The sequence below is a fragment of the Coenobita brevimanus genome, chromosome 93 (assembly GCF_032717465.1).
Source record: "Coenobita brevimanus isolate Jiangsu-jjx chromosome 93, ASM3271746v2, whole genome shotgun sequence".
Classification (NCBI taxonomy): Eukaryota; Metazoa; Arthropoda; class Malacostraca; order Decapoda; family Coenobitidae; genus Coenobita; species Coenobita brevimanus.
The window spans coordinates 50,538,095-50,554,685 of NC_137046.1; the positions used below are offsets into that span (position 1 = coordinate 50,538,095).

At 44.3% G+C, this 16,591-nt stretch overlaps 1 protein-coding gene across 2 annotated transcripts in view; it reads left to right on the forward strand.

The window, feature by feature from the left end:
- Positions 1 to 16,591, forward strand: part of LOC145412590 (uncharacterized) — a 73,532-nt gene that overhangs the window by 40,303 nt on the left and 16,638 nt on the right. The window contains exon 4 of one of the 2 annotated variants that reach the window (XM_080282498.1): positions 3,953 to 4,105. The exons of the other annotated variant lie outside the window; for it this stretch is intronic. Within the exon in view, the coding sequence (XP_080138624.1) occupies positions 3,953 to 4,105 (153 nt within the window). The remainder of the gene's footprint in view (positions 1 to 3,952; positions 4,106 to 16,591) is intronic. 2 annotated transcript variants of the gene reach the window in all.

Here is a 16,591-nt window from a genome sequence, read left to right on the forward strand (position 1 = left end):
CAGGATTTTCATCCTTCTGTCACGAGGCGGACGGGTGCTTTTACCATACATTTACTCGTGGTTTGCGCTCTGTTAGACGCCTGATGGCCATGTGGAAACACAACTCCCGGTGACGGGGCGACTTTGGATGTTCAGTTGAGAGGTGGACAGCCATCATCACCGAACATGTACTCGTGGCATGCGGTCTGTGTTGCACTCTCGGTGACAATTAGAAAAGACTAAGCCTGGTGGCTGCGCAACTCCGGACGTTCGATAGGGATGTGTACAGATATTTTGACACTGCTTGTGGGTTACAGTCTTATTACTTGGGTGCTGGGGGTTCGTTAGGAGTGATCAGAGGAGTGCGCGAATTTGACTATTCAGTACAGGGGCAGACAGACATTTTAGTTCTGGTTGTGGGTTACGGCCTACTTCCCGCGCACGGCTCGAGCCCAGTGGTCATGATACTGAGTGTTTGAACATGTCGACTGGCCGGACCAAAGTACTCGGGGTCTTTACGGCCAGATAATGGCAAGTAAATTTGGATAATGGTTTAACCCCTAAAAGACGGGCATCATAATGTTTTGACATACACTCAGGACGGGCATAATCGGCTGGTGCAATATGGTGGGGGATTTGTGGGGGGGGAGGTGTCGGGGGGTGTGGGGGTTGTGGGGTGGTGCAGGGATGGGGACTGGGTTCTTGGGGGAGGTGGGGGTGGGGGTGGGGGTAGCGTTGGAGGGGATGATGGGTGGGGGTGGTAAGTTGGGGGTCAGGAGACGGGTGGGGGGAGACGGGTGGGGGTGGCATTGGGGATTAGAGGGGTGGTGTTGTTTGGGGGGGTGTGAGGGGCTTGGGGGGTATGGGGGTGGGGGATGGAGGAGGTAGGGGGTTGGGGATGGTGGGGGTATGGGGAGGGCAGTTGGGGGTGGGGGATAGGGGGTGGTGGGTGGTGGGGAAGCTCTTGGGGGGATTGGGGATTGTGGGGGATGTGGGGGTGGGGAGGGTAGGGGTGGTGAGAGGGTGGGGGTTAGGGGTGGTAGGGGGCTGTGGAGAGTATTGGGAGGACAGTAGGGAGATTTGGGGGGCTGGATGTTTTGGGTGGGATGGTGGGGGGAGGGTGGGGGGTCGTGGTGGGAGAGTGAGGGTGGGGATGGGAGGTAGGTGGTGTGTTGGTGTGGTGGTAGGGGGGTGGGATGGTTGGGGTTGGTTTGGGGGGGGGGCGTGACCGCATATGCGGACACGCGTCTTTTTGGCCCTAGTACCCTCGGACAGCATTTGTGGACACCCATCTTTTAAGGGTTAATAGAGCCAAGGTCCAGCATCTGGATAATGAACACGTCCAGATAAATGAGGGACTACTGTATTGGTCTCATATATTTGAAGAGATTGATTTTACTCACCAGAAAATGTTTATTTTATGCTCATATGTGTAATGGTTACTGCACAATTAACCATTAAGAAAAAAAGAAAAAAAAAAAGTCATTCCTCACAATCAGCAAGAATGGGATGTCCTTGAGTAATAAGGGGAAATGGGGGGTGGAGGGAGTATGGATGGGGCATCAGGAGGGGAGGGGAAGGGAGGGAAGATGCCTGCCATACAGAACCAGTACAATCTAGAGAGGGTATGGGGAATAGTTTGGGTGGGAGGGGACACAGAGGGCAGGATCCAGTGGGGGAGAGGTAGGTGGAGAGATGGCCTGGAGTGGGGTCCTTATACCCATGGAGGGGGGCCAGATCATGCCGTCCACCACTGGATCTCTTAGTTTCCATTGGCCAGGTACCATTTACATCATAAAAGAGGCATGGTTACAGCTCTCCAGTATTATGTGAACTTGCTATGATCGTGGAACATAGGACTTTACTTACCAAGCCTTGGAAGACAATGATCGTCATACATAGTACTTAAGGGGTTGATCTCATGAGGGGTGTCCACAAACGAACTGCCTCCATGTCACCCTGTTGTCTGCCATTTGGATACCTTCCCTCCAACTTTCATCCCCTCTCTCGTCTCCCTCTCCACTTCATCCGTATATCTCATCCTCAGTCTCCCACTCCCCCTCCTCCTCACCACCTCCACCTCACTCTCACACATTCCACCAATCAGTCTCTCCTTCTTCATGCTCTCCACATGACTAAACTAATTCAGTCTCATCCACGTCAACACAGTACTCCTTCGCTTCTCATTTATCTCTCCAAGTCCATGTAATTCAACATGCTTCTCTCAAATATGGTGACTCTCCTTCCACTTCTGTCACTCTTGACTTGTCCTTACAACAGGGTCTTAGCCTCACTTCCATGTGTTAGAGTGTGGGATCACAACACTCTCATGCAGCAATTTTTACTTCCATGCATACTTCCTTATTCCTTATCACTGCATTCAGGGAACCAGCAACCATTCTTCCCTGCTGCACCCTTTTTTGCATTTCATCCTCAAAACTTCATCCTTGCTCATCACACTGCTTAAAAACTTGATTGTTTTCCATTTTCCGTTTCCTGAGCATCCAGCCTTACTGTCCATTCTGTGACTTCACTCCTCTCAAAGACTATGACTTTACTCATAGCAACATTCAACTTTAAATTCCTTACTTACATACCCATACACTCGCAAGTTATTCCACCAGACCAAACAACTCCCAGTCGTCTTCACATAACGGTACAGTATTAACACCAAACAACAGTACAGGCAGTTTCCAGACTATAGCATTTGCTCCAACATTCACGGCCCAACCTTTCATCTTTGGTAACTCCATCCATATATACAGTAGAATCCCCGTTAACTCTCACCCCACATTACTTGGACAAAAATTCTGAGCAGACAGATTCAATGTAGCTCAGATGAGTACGGATTGTATGAAAAAACCAGCATGTGACTTGGACAACAACGCTCCCAACTGCAGATCCGTGTTTAAAGTTAATGATTATCTACTGTATTTTTTTGTTTTTCTTTACAGGCAAGAAAAAGGTATAGAAGAAAGATGTTATCCAAAACGACTTTCATCCCTAGGTTTAAGTCTGCTCCCAGAGCTAAGCAGAAGCATCTGTCAGTCCAAGAACAATTAAATTTCCTTGAAAAACTGGGCAAAGGGGCATCTTCAGCTCAAATTGTGACTGACTGGAATTTAAAAATAGTTTCTTTGATATAAGGGTCACTGAAGACAAACTTTTGAGTAAAGCAGCCATGTTTGCTGTTAGCAATGAACAATCAACAGTGAAACCATTTAGAAAGTTAAATGATTAAAATATAGATGAGGCTATTTACAATTGGTACTGGTACCTACAGCAATGTTCAGCGGTGTTCGAGTTAGAGGCATTGAAGTTCAAGCTGCTGCTTGGTCATTATTCCCCAGCTCCATAATTCCCATGATAGTGAATGATACAAACTTGGTGTTTTCAGGTATAGGATGATGAAAGTGTTAACTTGCCACCAGTAGTGAATTTGCTTGTAAGGTACTGGATAGTCTTGGGTAATCTAAGAATCTGTTATTGTTGTGCTGTCCCAGTCTGTCTGATCAAGCAGACCCATCATCTGCAGGCAAGCAACCACCTCTGCAGGGCTGTCTTGTGCAGTGAACCGATGTTTCAGTGTGGCTGACAGCATCTCACCACAGTGCAGGGTTTAGTGTGGAGGTTTGGTGCCTGAGTGGATGCTGCATTTGCATCCCTCCACCCAGTGAACAGGAGCACCAAAGTAGGCTCCATGTTGCCCCATTATTTGGCTATATGGTTGCCATCCCACATTATAACTGGTTTCCTGAGACCATTTGCATGTCAATGTAGAGCCACCTGAAGTGGAAAAAAGGGCAATAAATAGTGACAGGAAGGATTCAAGAAATTGGAAGAGAGGAGGACAGGTGCAGAAGAAGAATGAGACATGAAGGAAGAAGTAGGCAACACTACATCAAGTGGATGATGGACACCCACAACCACATCCTGAAAGAACGTGTAGTAATTGTAAGCTCTAATATTGCAGAGTGACCCTGTCGAGAATTGGCATGGGCGTTGGTTTCCTCATCCCCCACAGCCAGATACCCGTATGAAGGATGAAGAACTGCCAGACAGCTTAAAGGATGATAAGCATGGGATAGCTATGGGTGTGCCACACAAAATGTGTGATAATGGCAAGGTATGTCAGGTGTTATTTTTGTTCTTTTTTGATATGAACATAGTGAACTACAAACATCTGGCCATAATAATTTAGGTGCACACTCTAGATCATGTGTAGTGAGAGAGAACAGTAGGTTTGAAACATGGATGTTAAGTGTTTCGGTTGTGCAGTGTTTGAACGGAGGGAACAATTACCACACACATTGTTGTTGGGGGATGAAGTACGTGAAAGGGTACAGCAGGGAAGGAAGGTTGTTGGCACACTGAAAGCAGTGATGAGAAATAGGGAGGTGAGTATGGAAGTTAAGAAGTCACTGCATGATGGTATTGTGATCCCTACCCTGACGTATGGAAGCGAGGCGTGGACCTTGCAAGAGGGGAACAAGTCAAGAGTGAGAGCAGTGGAAATGAGTTACTTGAGAGGAGCATGTGGAGTGACATGGAGGGACAGGTTGACGAATGAAGAAGTGAAGGAACGTTGTGGGGTAGATGTGGATGTGGTTGAAAAGATTAGGAGAAATACACTGAGGTGGTTTGGACATGTGGAGAGGATGGAGAATGAAAGACTGACTAAGAGGATGTATGTAGATGAGGTGGAGGGAGGGAGAGGGAGGGGTAGACCGAGGATGAGGTGGAGGGATGGAGTTGAGAGGTATATGAGGGAGGGGGGGGTGAGTTGGGGGGAGGGGAGTCAAATGGTGGGTGACAGAGTGACTTGGAGGCGTTTTGTCTGCGGCCACCCTTTGCGGGATTAGGGCGTCGGGCTATAGATAGATAGATAGATAGATTGTTGTCTTTCTGAACCAGAAAACCCTACTACAGAGGTTGTACTTTTTATATTTGCATTTTATTCCCCCCTCCCCACAAGAAACAGCAAAACAGTTCCTGATTTCTGTTGGTCCCAGTATGATGTAAATTCTCTCTCTTTCTCTCATAAACGCTCATTTTCTGTCGATATATATATATATATATATATATATATATATATATATATATATATTTATATATATACAGTATATATATATACTGTATATATATATATATATATATACACACACACACACACACACACACACATACACTAATCCCTCCACTATCCAATGTAATAGAGCCAAAGGGATGTCCGGAAAGTGGCCCCTTCCGGAAAGTACCCCTGGACTGGTACTTAAGGACCCTAACCCAACCTAACTTTGAAAGCCACCTAAATAACTCCCTACCGGATATGCATGGCACCTATTTAAGACCCTGTTCACACCAATAATGGTCATAAAGTATGAAATAAATGAAAAGGAACCAAAGAATGAGGAATTGGAAGTGGTTATGGAAAATATTTAAGTGTACAGGGTACTTACAGCACATCTGTGGCCGCCTCCTCGTAGGCTCAGGTAGTGATGAAAATGCTCTTGAAGCACTTACAGTAATCCAGTGTTGTGCTACGCTTAATTCTTTGCACTGTGAGCTATAATTGTTTAACACTGCACATTCTGTTCCTAAGTGCGCCACGCCACTTTCAACCGCCAGTTTCAGCTGCCACATTGCACTGTACACTTAAACCTTTGCACTCTAAATTCTAATTTCTTAACACTGCACAACACTGTAAATTCCCATGTGGTCTAGTGGCAAGGTATTGCAGTTTATTCACTGTTTGATCACAAAAATGAGCACGTGCGACATCGATTGCGATGAACATCCACCCTCGACAGTGTTTAGGCAGTAACTGAGGGCAGGGTTGCCAGATCTGAGCTCCCCCACATTACCAAACTCCTCAATTTTCATTACCAAATTTAACTTTTCATTACCAGATTCTTAAACAATGCATTTATTCCTCACTAATTATATGTACAAATGGAAAGAATCACTCTCCTTATAATCAGCAGCATGTTTATTTATGCGCTATGTATGCTAGCAGATTAATCAAAGAAGGCAGACAATCCACCATCTCCATTCTCTATATCTTTATACATGTGAATAACCTGTTTGGTAAATGGATCATGCTGATTCACTACCAAACGAACATTTCAGTACCAAATTGGCCCACATTTGGTAATGAAAAATACCAAATGGCAACCCTGACTGGGGAGGGGGGAGGGGGGAAGAAGGAAGGGGTGAAGGGGCCCTGGTGTAAACAGCTCTTCGACGCTGCGCAGCAATTTCAAATTATGGGTGGGAGAAAATTCGGATTTGGGGGGGTATTTTTTTCTTTTTTTGGCCATTTTTGGGTTCCGAAGGTCCAGGCCCACAATATCCGGTAAGTGGGGAGTCCGGAAAGTGGGCCTCCGGATAGTACAATGATTACTGTATATTCATTTGTTTTCATTTTTGAAGGCTCCAACATGCTTGCATGCGTCGGCCTTGGTCACCTAATGGTGGCTCTCCATGCTGCACAATCTGTTGCAGCCTCCCTGTTCAGTCCCTTAACCCTGAGGTCACAATGACCTCGTCCCACGTCTTTCTCAATCTACCTCTCACAACCCCACCCCCAGTATTAACACTTCTCACCTTCTGCACCCAGTTATTAACCCCCATCCTCTCCACATGTCCAAACCATCTCAATCTACCTCTCCTCATCACAACACCAGTACACTCCAATCCCATCCTACCACTCAACTCTTCCATCGTAAACCCAGACCCCCCAGGCCTTGCAAGCAGGGACTCACTGCACATCCACCTAATCATTGTCATTTCTGTACGTCTGAGCCTGCGAATATCCTCCTCCTCTACTGCTCAGGTTTCACTACCATACAGCATTACACTCCTAACACATGCTGCATACAAAGACCCCTTAGCATGTAGGGAGATTCCTCTTAATGTCAGGAGAGGCAAGAGCTCCCTGAACTTCTTCCAACCACTTCTCACCCTAGCCACAGAGCTAGTTCCAGCCACCTCCAGCACACAACATGTCTCTCAAATAACAAAACTCTTCCACACACTCAAGAGACTCGCCAGCAAGTTCAACCCTTTCATGCCTGACAATCTCCACCTGCCCTCCTCAACACGCCGCACACATAAAATCATCATTTTCTCACAGTCTGCCTCTGATACCACTACATCTCTTGTGCACCCATTTATCACAAACACTATACAAGATAGCATTACTTCCCATGCCCTTGTGGCAAACTGCACATGGCCACTCTCCCTCGTCTTTAATAGTACTACCACCAACCCTAGATATCATCACTTTTGTTTTATCTGCATTTACCCTTAAGCCCTTATGTCCCGTACGATCTCTCCACTTCCTAAATCTTTCCTCCGCCTCCCTTTCGTTCTCTGCAATCATCACCAAATCGTCAGCATACAACATCTCCCACGGGAGTCCGTTTCTGAAGTCACGTGAGAGGGCTTCAAGTACCATGATAAACAACATGGGACTCAAAACTGACCCCTGATGCACACCAACGTTCACGGAAAACTCATCACTCAAATCTCCAGTCACTCTTACCTGGGTGCGAGCACCCACATACATGGGCATAACCACCCTACCCAGCCATTCCTCCAAGCCAAGCTTTCTCATTGCCCACTTCACCACCTCTCTAGAGACTGTCAAATGCCTTTTCCAAATCAACAAAAACAAAATACAGATCCCTTTTCTTCCCAATATATTTTTCCTGAAGCTGTTTAGCAATGAATATGGCATCAGTGGTCCCCCTGCTTGGCATAAACCCAAACTGCATCTCATCAATATTCACTCTTTCTCTAATCATACCTTCTAGAACTCTCTCCATTACCTTCATTATCTGGTCTAAGAGCTTTATACCTCTACAGTATAATTTCCTCTTTCCAGGGCATCACCCTTCCCTTTATACACATTTACAGTTACACTCTTCAGCCAATCATCTGGGACAACACACTCATATATAATCATATCATATTTACCAGGTCAGTGACTAACCTCACCTCTATATGAGGCGTCTAGAGCACAAGGGGCGAAGATGCCACATTTACGGAAATTGAGTTATCACTATGAGCACAATGGGCGAACTCTCGACTAACAGTTTCGCATGTTACAGTACAGGAAATGCTACCCTAAAGGCCCCATACAGAAGGCTGGATGTGGCTTTATTTTTTTCCCCAGGCTTACCCACTCATGTACGGGAAGCAAGAGGACAAGGGGCAAGGTAGGTAGCCAATGAGCGGCTGGACTGGGAGTCCCGCCTCACTCTCGGCAAATCAGCGCACAGCTGTCTCTCTGTCAGCTATGAATACGTGTTTACATACAGACGCGTATGTGTGTATCCACACTTTTTTACTGTTTTTCGTGGCGACTGCATTTGCAATGAGCTCCAGCAGTGAGGACTGATTTGTTTTGCCTTGCAGCAGGCTTCGCGCACTCCCAAGCTCAGTATAGGCCTGCAGTTTTATAAAAGAAAGCTCTGGACTTATAATTTTGGCATACACGATGTTAAAAGGAACAAAGCCTGTATGTTTGTGTGGACAGAAACAGAGGGGAAGAGAGGTTCGAGTGACATAGCTTCGTGTGTTCATTACTTTATACAACACAAAGTTCAGCCTTATATCAAGCATCTAGTTATTTTCTCTGATAACTGCTCAGGGCAAAATAAAAGCAAGAATGTAGTGTTGTCATGCCTCCGCAACATACCCTTAGGATGAAAAATTAAATAACAAATGTCATAAGTGTCACAAACTTTTATTTGCAGAAATATGTTCAGAACACCTTGTTGAAGTTTTTGATGTATGATATGTTAGGCTAAGCCCACTCATAATGATAATATCACATCTAATCTTTAAACGCGATTATCTTGAAACTTTATTTTCGTGAGTTCGCCCCTTGTGCTCTAGACGCCTCATATCTCCTGAGGTATTCAACATTTCGGCAGTCAACCCCGACACACCTGCATCCTGCATCCTGCCTATTGCCAAACTCACAGTAGCAACGTCAATCAAAGGCCAAGGGCCAAACACTGGATCTGCTGTCTCCAAACCCTCCCTGTCCCAGTCAAACTCCTCATTCAACAACTGGATATAATGCTTTCTCCATTCATCTTTAATATCCCCACTGTTCACCACTACCCTTCCTTCATCATTCTTCACACACTGCTCACCTATAATATCCCTATTCTCCCTCTTCATCTGATTTGCCACCTTAAATATCATATTTTTCCTTTCCCTATGATTTAGGTTATCAAGTAAAAGTCTCTGTGACTCAGACTTCGCCCTGTATACCTCCCTTCTAGCCCTATGCTTGGCAGCCAAGTACAGTAATCCCTCTACTATCTGATGTAATAGAGCCAAAGGCATGTCCGGAAAGTGGTCTCATCTGGAAAGTGGGTCCCTGGCTCCTGGACTGGTACTTAGACTCTAACCCAGCCTAACTCTGAAAGCCACCTAAATAACTCCCTACCGGACATGCATAGCACCTACTGAAACTTATTTAAGACCCTATTCACACCAATAATGGACATAAAGCATGAAATAAAATGAAAAGGAACCAAAGAATGAGGAATTAGAAGTGACTGTACCTCAGCCAGGGTACTCACAGCACATCTGTGGCCGTCTTCTCTAAGGCTTTGGCAATGGTGAAAATGCTCTTGAAGCACGTACAGTAATCCAGTGTTGTGCTGCACTTAATTCTTTGCACTGTGAATTATAATTGTTTAACACTGCACATTGTTCTTAACTGCACCACGTCGGTTTCAACTGCCAATTTGCACTCCACAGTTGATCCTTTGCACTCTAAGTTCTAATTTCTTAACACTGTAAATTCCCGTGTGGTCTAGTGGCGAGGTATTGCAGTTTATTCGCTGTTTATTCACAAAAAACGAGCACGTGTGGCTTCCATTGCAATAAGCGTCTACTCACGATCAGAGTTAGGCAGTAACTGTTGATGACGGGGAAACAGTTGCCAGATCGCAATGGCCACATTACCAAACACCTCAGTTTTCATTACCAAATTTAACTTTTCATTACAAAGAGTGTAAAGCTAGCATTTATTCTTCACTAATTATATATACAAGTGGAAGTACATGTAATCACTCTCCTTATAATTAACAGCATGTTGATTATTTTCATGCAGGGTAGGGTAGCAGGTTAATCAGAGAGAGCAAACAATCCACCACCTCCATCCTGTGATCCTCATACATGTGAAAAATCCGTTTGGTAATGCATTATTCTGATTCATTACAAAACAAATTTTTCATTACCAAATTGGCCCACATTCGGTAATGAAAAATACCAAATGGCAACCCTGACAGGGGAGGGGGGAGGAAGGAAGGGGTGAAGGGGCCATGGTGTAAACAGCTGTTCAGCTCCTCACGGCAATTTCAAATTACGGGTGAGATAAAAATTGTATTTTGCGGGGATTTTTTTCTTTTTTTGGCCATTTTTGGGTTCTGAAGGTCCAGGTCCACAATGTCCGGTAAGTGAGGTGTCCAGAAAGTGGGCGTCTGGATAGTACGGGGATTACTGTACTGTATATATATACAGTATTGTGTGTGTGTGGTAGGTGGGGGTGCTCATCATCCCCTGGGGGTAGGGGGGTTTTTCAAGAATGCTCCCCCAGTATCCCTGCTTGTTGTAATAGGCGACTAAAAGGGTTGGGTGAGGGTTAGTGTCCCTCCCTGGAAAACAACTAACTAAAAAGACGAACAATAAGCCTCGGACAAGGACTGACCAAATGATGACGACCAAGGACCGGACAAAGGACATGGTAATCGCAACATGGAATGTAAGGGGACCGAATGATGAGGTGAAAGAGAGAGAAATTGTCTAGGTGCTTGAGGGTGCAAAAGTTGATGTATGTGGAGTAACTGAAACTAAATGGAGAGGTGAGAGAATGGGACTATGGATGGGGTATATGTGCAGGAGTAGGTGAGAATGAGACGGCGAAAGAAGGAGTATGTATTGTTGTAAGTAAAAGATGGAAGAAGAACATAAGAGAGTATGGATCAGTTGGGTCAAGGATTTTGTGGGTAAGATTGAAAGTTGGAATACAAATGTGGGCGATTGTGTGCGTGTATGGGCCAACGCAAGATCGTGCAAGCAGAGTGAAAGAAGAGTTCTGGACAATTGTGGAAGTGTGCATGGAAAACTTTGGAAGGAAGGAGAGGGTGTTTTTGATCGGTGATATGAATGGTAAAGTAGGGAATGTAAAGGTGGATGGAATAGTTGGTGAGTGGGGTGTTCCTGCTGAGATAGATGAGAATGGCAGTGTGTTAGTGGACATTTATGCAGGGAGAGGGTTGGTGATAGCCAATACCTTCTTCAGGCACAAAATGATCCACAGGTATACATGGCGAGTGATGAGAAGGGTGGGTGGTGAACTGAATGAAAGGAAGGCAATGATTGATTGCGTGTGTGTGGATGAAAGGATGTGAAGAAGTATAATGGATGCAAGAGCTAATAGAGGTTGGGGGAGTGGACTTTCTGACCACTACTTGATGGTGGTCAGAATCAAGATCCAAATAAAGAGGAGAAACAGAAGAAGGGAAGGACAGGAAGAAGGAGTATTTGCAAGGAGAGTGGAAAGGTTGCAAGAGGATGAGAAAAAGGCAGAATATAAGAGAGAAGTGGAGGAACGATTGGACAAATATGAATTGGAGCAGATGGGGAACGTGGAAGGTGTGTGCAGGATATTCACAGAAGAAATATGTGCAGCATGTGATGTGGTGTGTGGGATGAAGAGAAGATGGAGGGGGGTGCAAGGAACAGCATGGTGGAATGAAGAGGTGAGACAGGCTGTAGCACAAAAGAAGAAAGCATACAATGAATGGATGAGAAATAGGGGCGTGGAAGAAGTTGAGAGGCGGAAGAGAGAGTTATATGTAGAAAGGAAGAGAGAAGTGAAAAGATCAGTAAGAGAGAGTAAGAAGAGAGTGGATGAGGAATTTGGAAGGAATTTGAATGTAAAGTGGAGGGACTGTAAGAAAACGTTCTGGAAAGAGGTGAAGTGAGTAAGAGAGGGTGGCAGTGAAGTTAGCAGGGGAGTGAAAGATAAAAATGGTAGATTATTAGTGGAGAAGGGAGAAAAAGTGAGCAGATGGAGAGAACACTTTAAGGAATTGTTGAACATAGAGGATGGAAGTAATGCGAGTATAAGTGGCTGGAGAATGGCTGGGAGAAGGAGGGAGGTAAGAAGACAGGAAGAAATCAGTAGAATAGAAGTTGTGGAAGCAGTGAAGAAAGTTAAATTGGGGAAAGCCCCAGGAATTGATGGAGTGTGTCGTGAAATGCTAAGCATGGGGGACAGATAGTAGTAGAATGGAATGTGGAAGATGTGCAGATTGGCCTGGGAGGAAGGTAGAGTCCCAGAGGATTGGAAGTCAGGTATAATTTTTCCCTTGTACAAAGGAAAAGGGGAAAAAGAAGTGTGTGGTAATCATAGGGGCATTTGTCTTCTTAGTGTAATAGGAAAAATGTATGGTAGGATATTCATTGACAGAGTTAGAGAAAGAACAGGAATAAGTTGGAGAAGAACAGGGAGGCTTTAGGAAGGGAAGAGGTTGTGTAGATCAGATATTCATTCTTAGATCTTTAGTGGAAAAGTTTCTAGAGAAGGGAAAGAAGTTGAATGCGGCTTTCATGGATTTGGAGAAAGCATATGACAAGGTGGATAGACAAGGATTGTGGAAAGTATTAAGAATATATGGAGTAGATGGGAAGTTGTTGAATGCTGTGAAGAGTATGTATGATGGTGCTAAGGCTGCAGTGCGTGTGGATGGTGAACTGAATGAATTTTTCTCTTTGAAGGTTCGGTTGAAACAGGGATGTGTCATGTCTCCATGGTTATTCAATCTGTACATGGATGGGGTAATAAAAGAGGTACAAGGTAGGGTAGTGGATGTTGGAGTGGCCCTGGTGAGAGAGGGTAGTGTTTGGAAACTTCTTGTGCTGTTGTTTGCAGATGATACTGTGTTGTTGAGTGAAGACAAAGGGGAGCTGCAAGGCTTGGTGGATGAGTTTGGGAGAGTGTGTAAGAAACGGAATCTAAAGGTGAATGTAGGGAAAAGTAAAGTGATGGTCTTTGAGAGAGGTGAAGTCAGTGAATGTACAGCGAGGTTGGATGGTGAGGAATTGGAAAATGTGAGTACGTTTAAGTACTTGGGTAGTGTGATGAGTAAGGATGGAGGTTTGGAGGGTGAGGTGCTTGAAAGGGTACAACAAGGAAGAAAAGTTGCTGGTTCCTTGAAACCAGTGATAAGAAACAGGGAAGTGAGCATGGAAGTGACAAGGTTACTACATGGCAGTATTGTGATACAAACTCTAACATATGGAAGTGAAGCTTGGACGTTGTTGGAAGGACACAAGTCAAGAGTGAGAGCAGTGGAAATGAGTTATTTAAGAGGAGCCTATGGAGTCACATGGAGAGACAGGCTGACAAATGAGGATATAAAGGAGCATTGTGGTGTGGCTGTGGATGTGATAGGAAGCGTTAGGAGGAATACACTGAGGTGGTTTGGCCATGTGGAGGGGATGGAGAGTGAAAGACATGTGAGTGAGGTGGAGGGGGGGAGAGGGAGGGAGAGGCCGAGGATGAGATGGAGGGATGGGATGGAGAGGTATATGAGAGAGGGGTGTGTGAGTTTGGAGCAGGGCAGTGAAATGGCTGTGGACAGGGCTACATGGAGGCAATTTGTTTGTGGTCACCCCGAATGGGATTGAGGTGTCTGGCAATAGATAGATAGATAGATAGATTTGTATATACTGTATATATATATATGTATGTTTGTGTGTGTGTGTGTGTGTGTGTGTGTGTGTGTGTGTGTGTGTGGAGTAGTTGGGGGCGCTCACCATCCACTCACTTGATGTAATGCTGCTCTCAGGTGTCTGCCCTTTCCTCTCCTCCATCCTTCTTTCCATCCATTCTCTTCTGTATTTCTTTCCTTCAGTCTTTCCTCTTCCTTCTTCCTGTGAGTGACTCTACACTGAGTGACAAGCCAAATGGTTTCCTGTACACCAGGAAACCATTTACTATGCTGAGTGGTAACCATGTAACCAAATTTTGGCACCTGGTTGTTTAGTGGGTAATTATTGTGCTCCAGTCAGATTGAGGCAGTGAAGGTTTATATCCAAGGGATGGTTGGGGTTGAGTGCTTATGTAATACCACTCAGGGATGAGTGAGGCTGGTCACTCTCATCTTAAATGTTGGGACCAACTGCCTAGCCCTGGGCTCCTACACTCCTCATGGGGCAATGTAGGATTGGATGATGGATGGATGGATGGTATATATATATATATATATATATATATATATATATATATATATATATATATGTATATATATATATATATATATATATATATATATATATATATATATATATATATATATATATATATATATATATATATATATATATATATATATATATATATATATATATATATATATATACAGTAAAAGCTCGATATAATGAACACGGGATAAAATGGAAGCTTGAAAAAAAACGGAACGATTATTTTCTGTATGGTACTCATAATATTCTGGAAGTTTTCCGTTCTGTCACGAGGCGTCGGGTTTCCATAATGGAAACAAGCCATGTTGTCCATGGCTGTGGAAAAATCGTGATACAGTGGAACGTTTCCGGTCGATCACAAGGCATGGGACTTTGTCACAGGCCGTGGTAAATAGCCTCTTTGTCCCAGGCTGGGTGAGGCCGCTCACCTCACCGCAGTCTGACAGCAGCCCCCGCACAGTTCAAATCTTCTCTCCTAGTGTGCGTGATTCCATTGGCATTACAAACTTACTTTGTGCTTTTTCTGTAGAAAATAAGCAAACCAATCGTTTGCCATGCCGAAAGTGCAGGAAAAAAAGGAAAGGATGAGGCTTTCTTTGGGCCAGAAATGAGAAATAATCTAAAAAATGGAGTGTGGTCTACCAGTGAAGACAATCATGACCGACTATGGGGTCAAGACTCAGACAATGAATAGGGAAGCATCACGCCTGACACATGTTTGGGGGGTGTCAGGCATAATTCTACAGACAAGTCATATCTCCCCCATTTGGAGATGTTTTTTACTGTTTTATTTGCTCAGTGTGTATCATTATGACTAGCATAGGCAGTAGATGTGTATGGAGCAAAAGCGACCATTTATTAGCAACTGTGTATAGGCTTCAGGTCTCGAGTTAGGGAAGAAATATGGGAAAAATCAGAAATTTCCGAAAGATTCTGTTCCATCTATGGTTTTGGAACAGCAGCTTGATAAAGCAGAATATTTGATAAAACGGAATAGGGGTTGGCTGAATTATTCCATTATATCAAGCTTTTACTGTATTTACATTCGGTCTGTTCAAGGGAAAACGCTTTGATAATACAGTACAAGGAATTTCTAAATATGTGGTGGAAAATAAGAGAGAAGAAAGTTAAGGAGCTCAGCAACCACAGTAACAAAAATGACATAAAGTAGGGCTGTTGAAAAGGCAATCCTGATTACATCATCGATTGCATTCCCTGTCGAGAATTCCCTGTCAAAGCATCAACGATTCTTTGTCACAACAGTTCGCTCCTTGGACGATTCTGCGTCATTCATACATTATTATTATGCACAACAAATGTTTATTTAATTGTCCTGGGACCATCTGATGGTGGGATTGTATACAGTGCTGTTTCTTCTTCTCTACTAAGTTTGGATTCGAGTCAGTGATCGCATTCTCCTGTGACTTTGACTGGGTATAAGCAAGACGGACACAGGTTTTAGGCTTAGGTTAGCTTGGACTCATTCGGGTGGGGGTTTAGGACTTGATTGGGGGGGGGGGGAACTAAGGCTCAGAAATGCATCCCTATACATACTTTACATGTTAAATCTACCCAGAGATATGATACCCTGCTTAGTGATGTTTTTTTTACTTGTCCAGTTGCATCGTAAAACTGAGGTATGCCTGTTCTGGTCATGAAGAAATGCTATGACAGGGATATGAGACCTGCGAAAGGGTGAAATTATGGGCAGAGTACTTTAGAATTGGTATAGTTTACATTTTTAGTGCTAGGCTGTGCTGTTGTACTCACTCATTTTCCAATGTGCTTGAAATCCGACCTCAAGGGGGACGCTCAGAGGTAATGGACTGTGGGCTTTAACAGACCTGGTTTAATCCAGTTAGTTTACTGTAAAAACTAACACAAAATTTAAATGAAATTTTGAACACGTAATATTGTTAGGTGTCCACCCAACATGATTTATTAATTGAACCAGGGGTAATTAAAGTGTGATGAGTAGGGATGGAACTTTGGGGGATGAAGTGCGTGAAAGGGTACAGCAGGGAAGGAAGGTTGTTGGTACACTGAAAATAGTAAAGAGAAATAGGGAGGTGAGTATGGAAGTTAAGAAGTCACTGCATGATAGTACAGTATTGTGATCCCTACCCTGACGTATGGAAACGAGGCATGGACCTTGCAAGAGGGGAACAAGTCAAGAGTGAGAGCAGTGGAAATGAGTTACTTGAGAGGAGCATGTGGAGTGACGTGGAGGGACAGGTTGACAAATGAAGAAGTGAAGGAACGCTGTGGGGTGGATGTGGATGTGGTTGAGACGATTAGGAGAAATACACTGAGG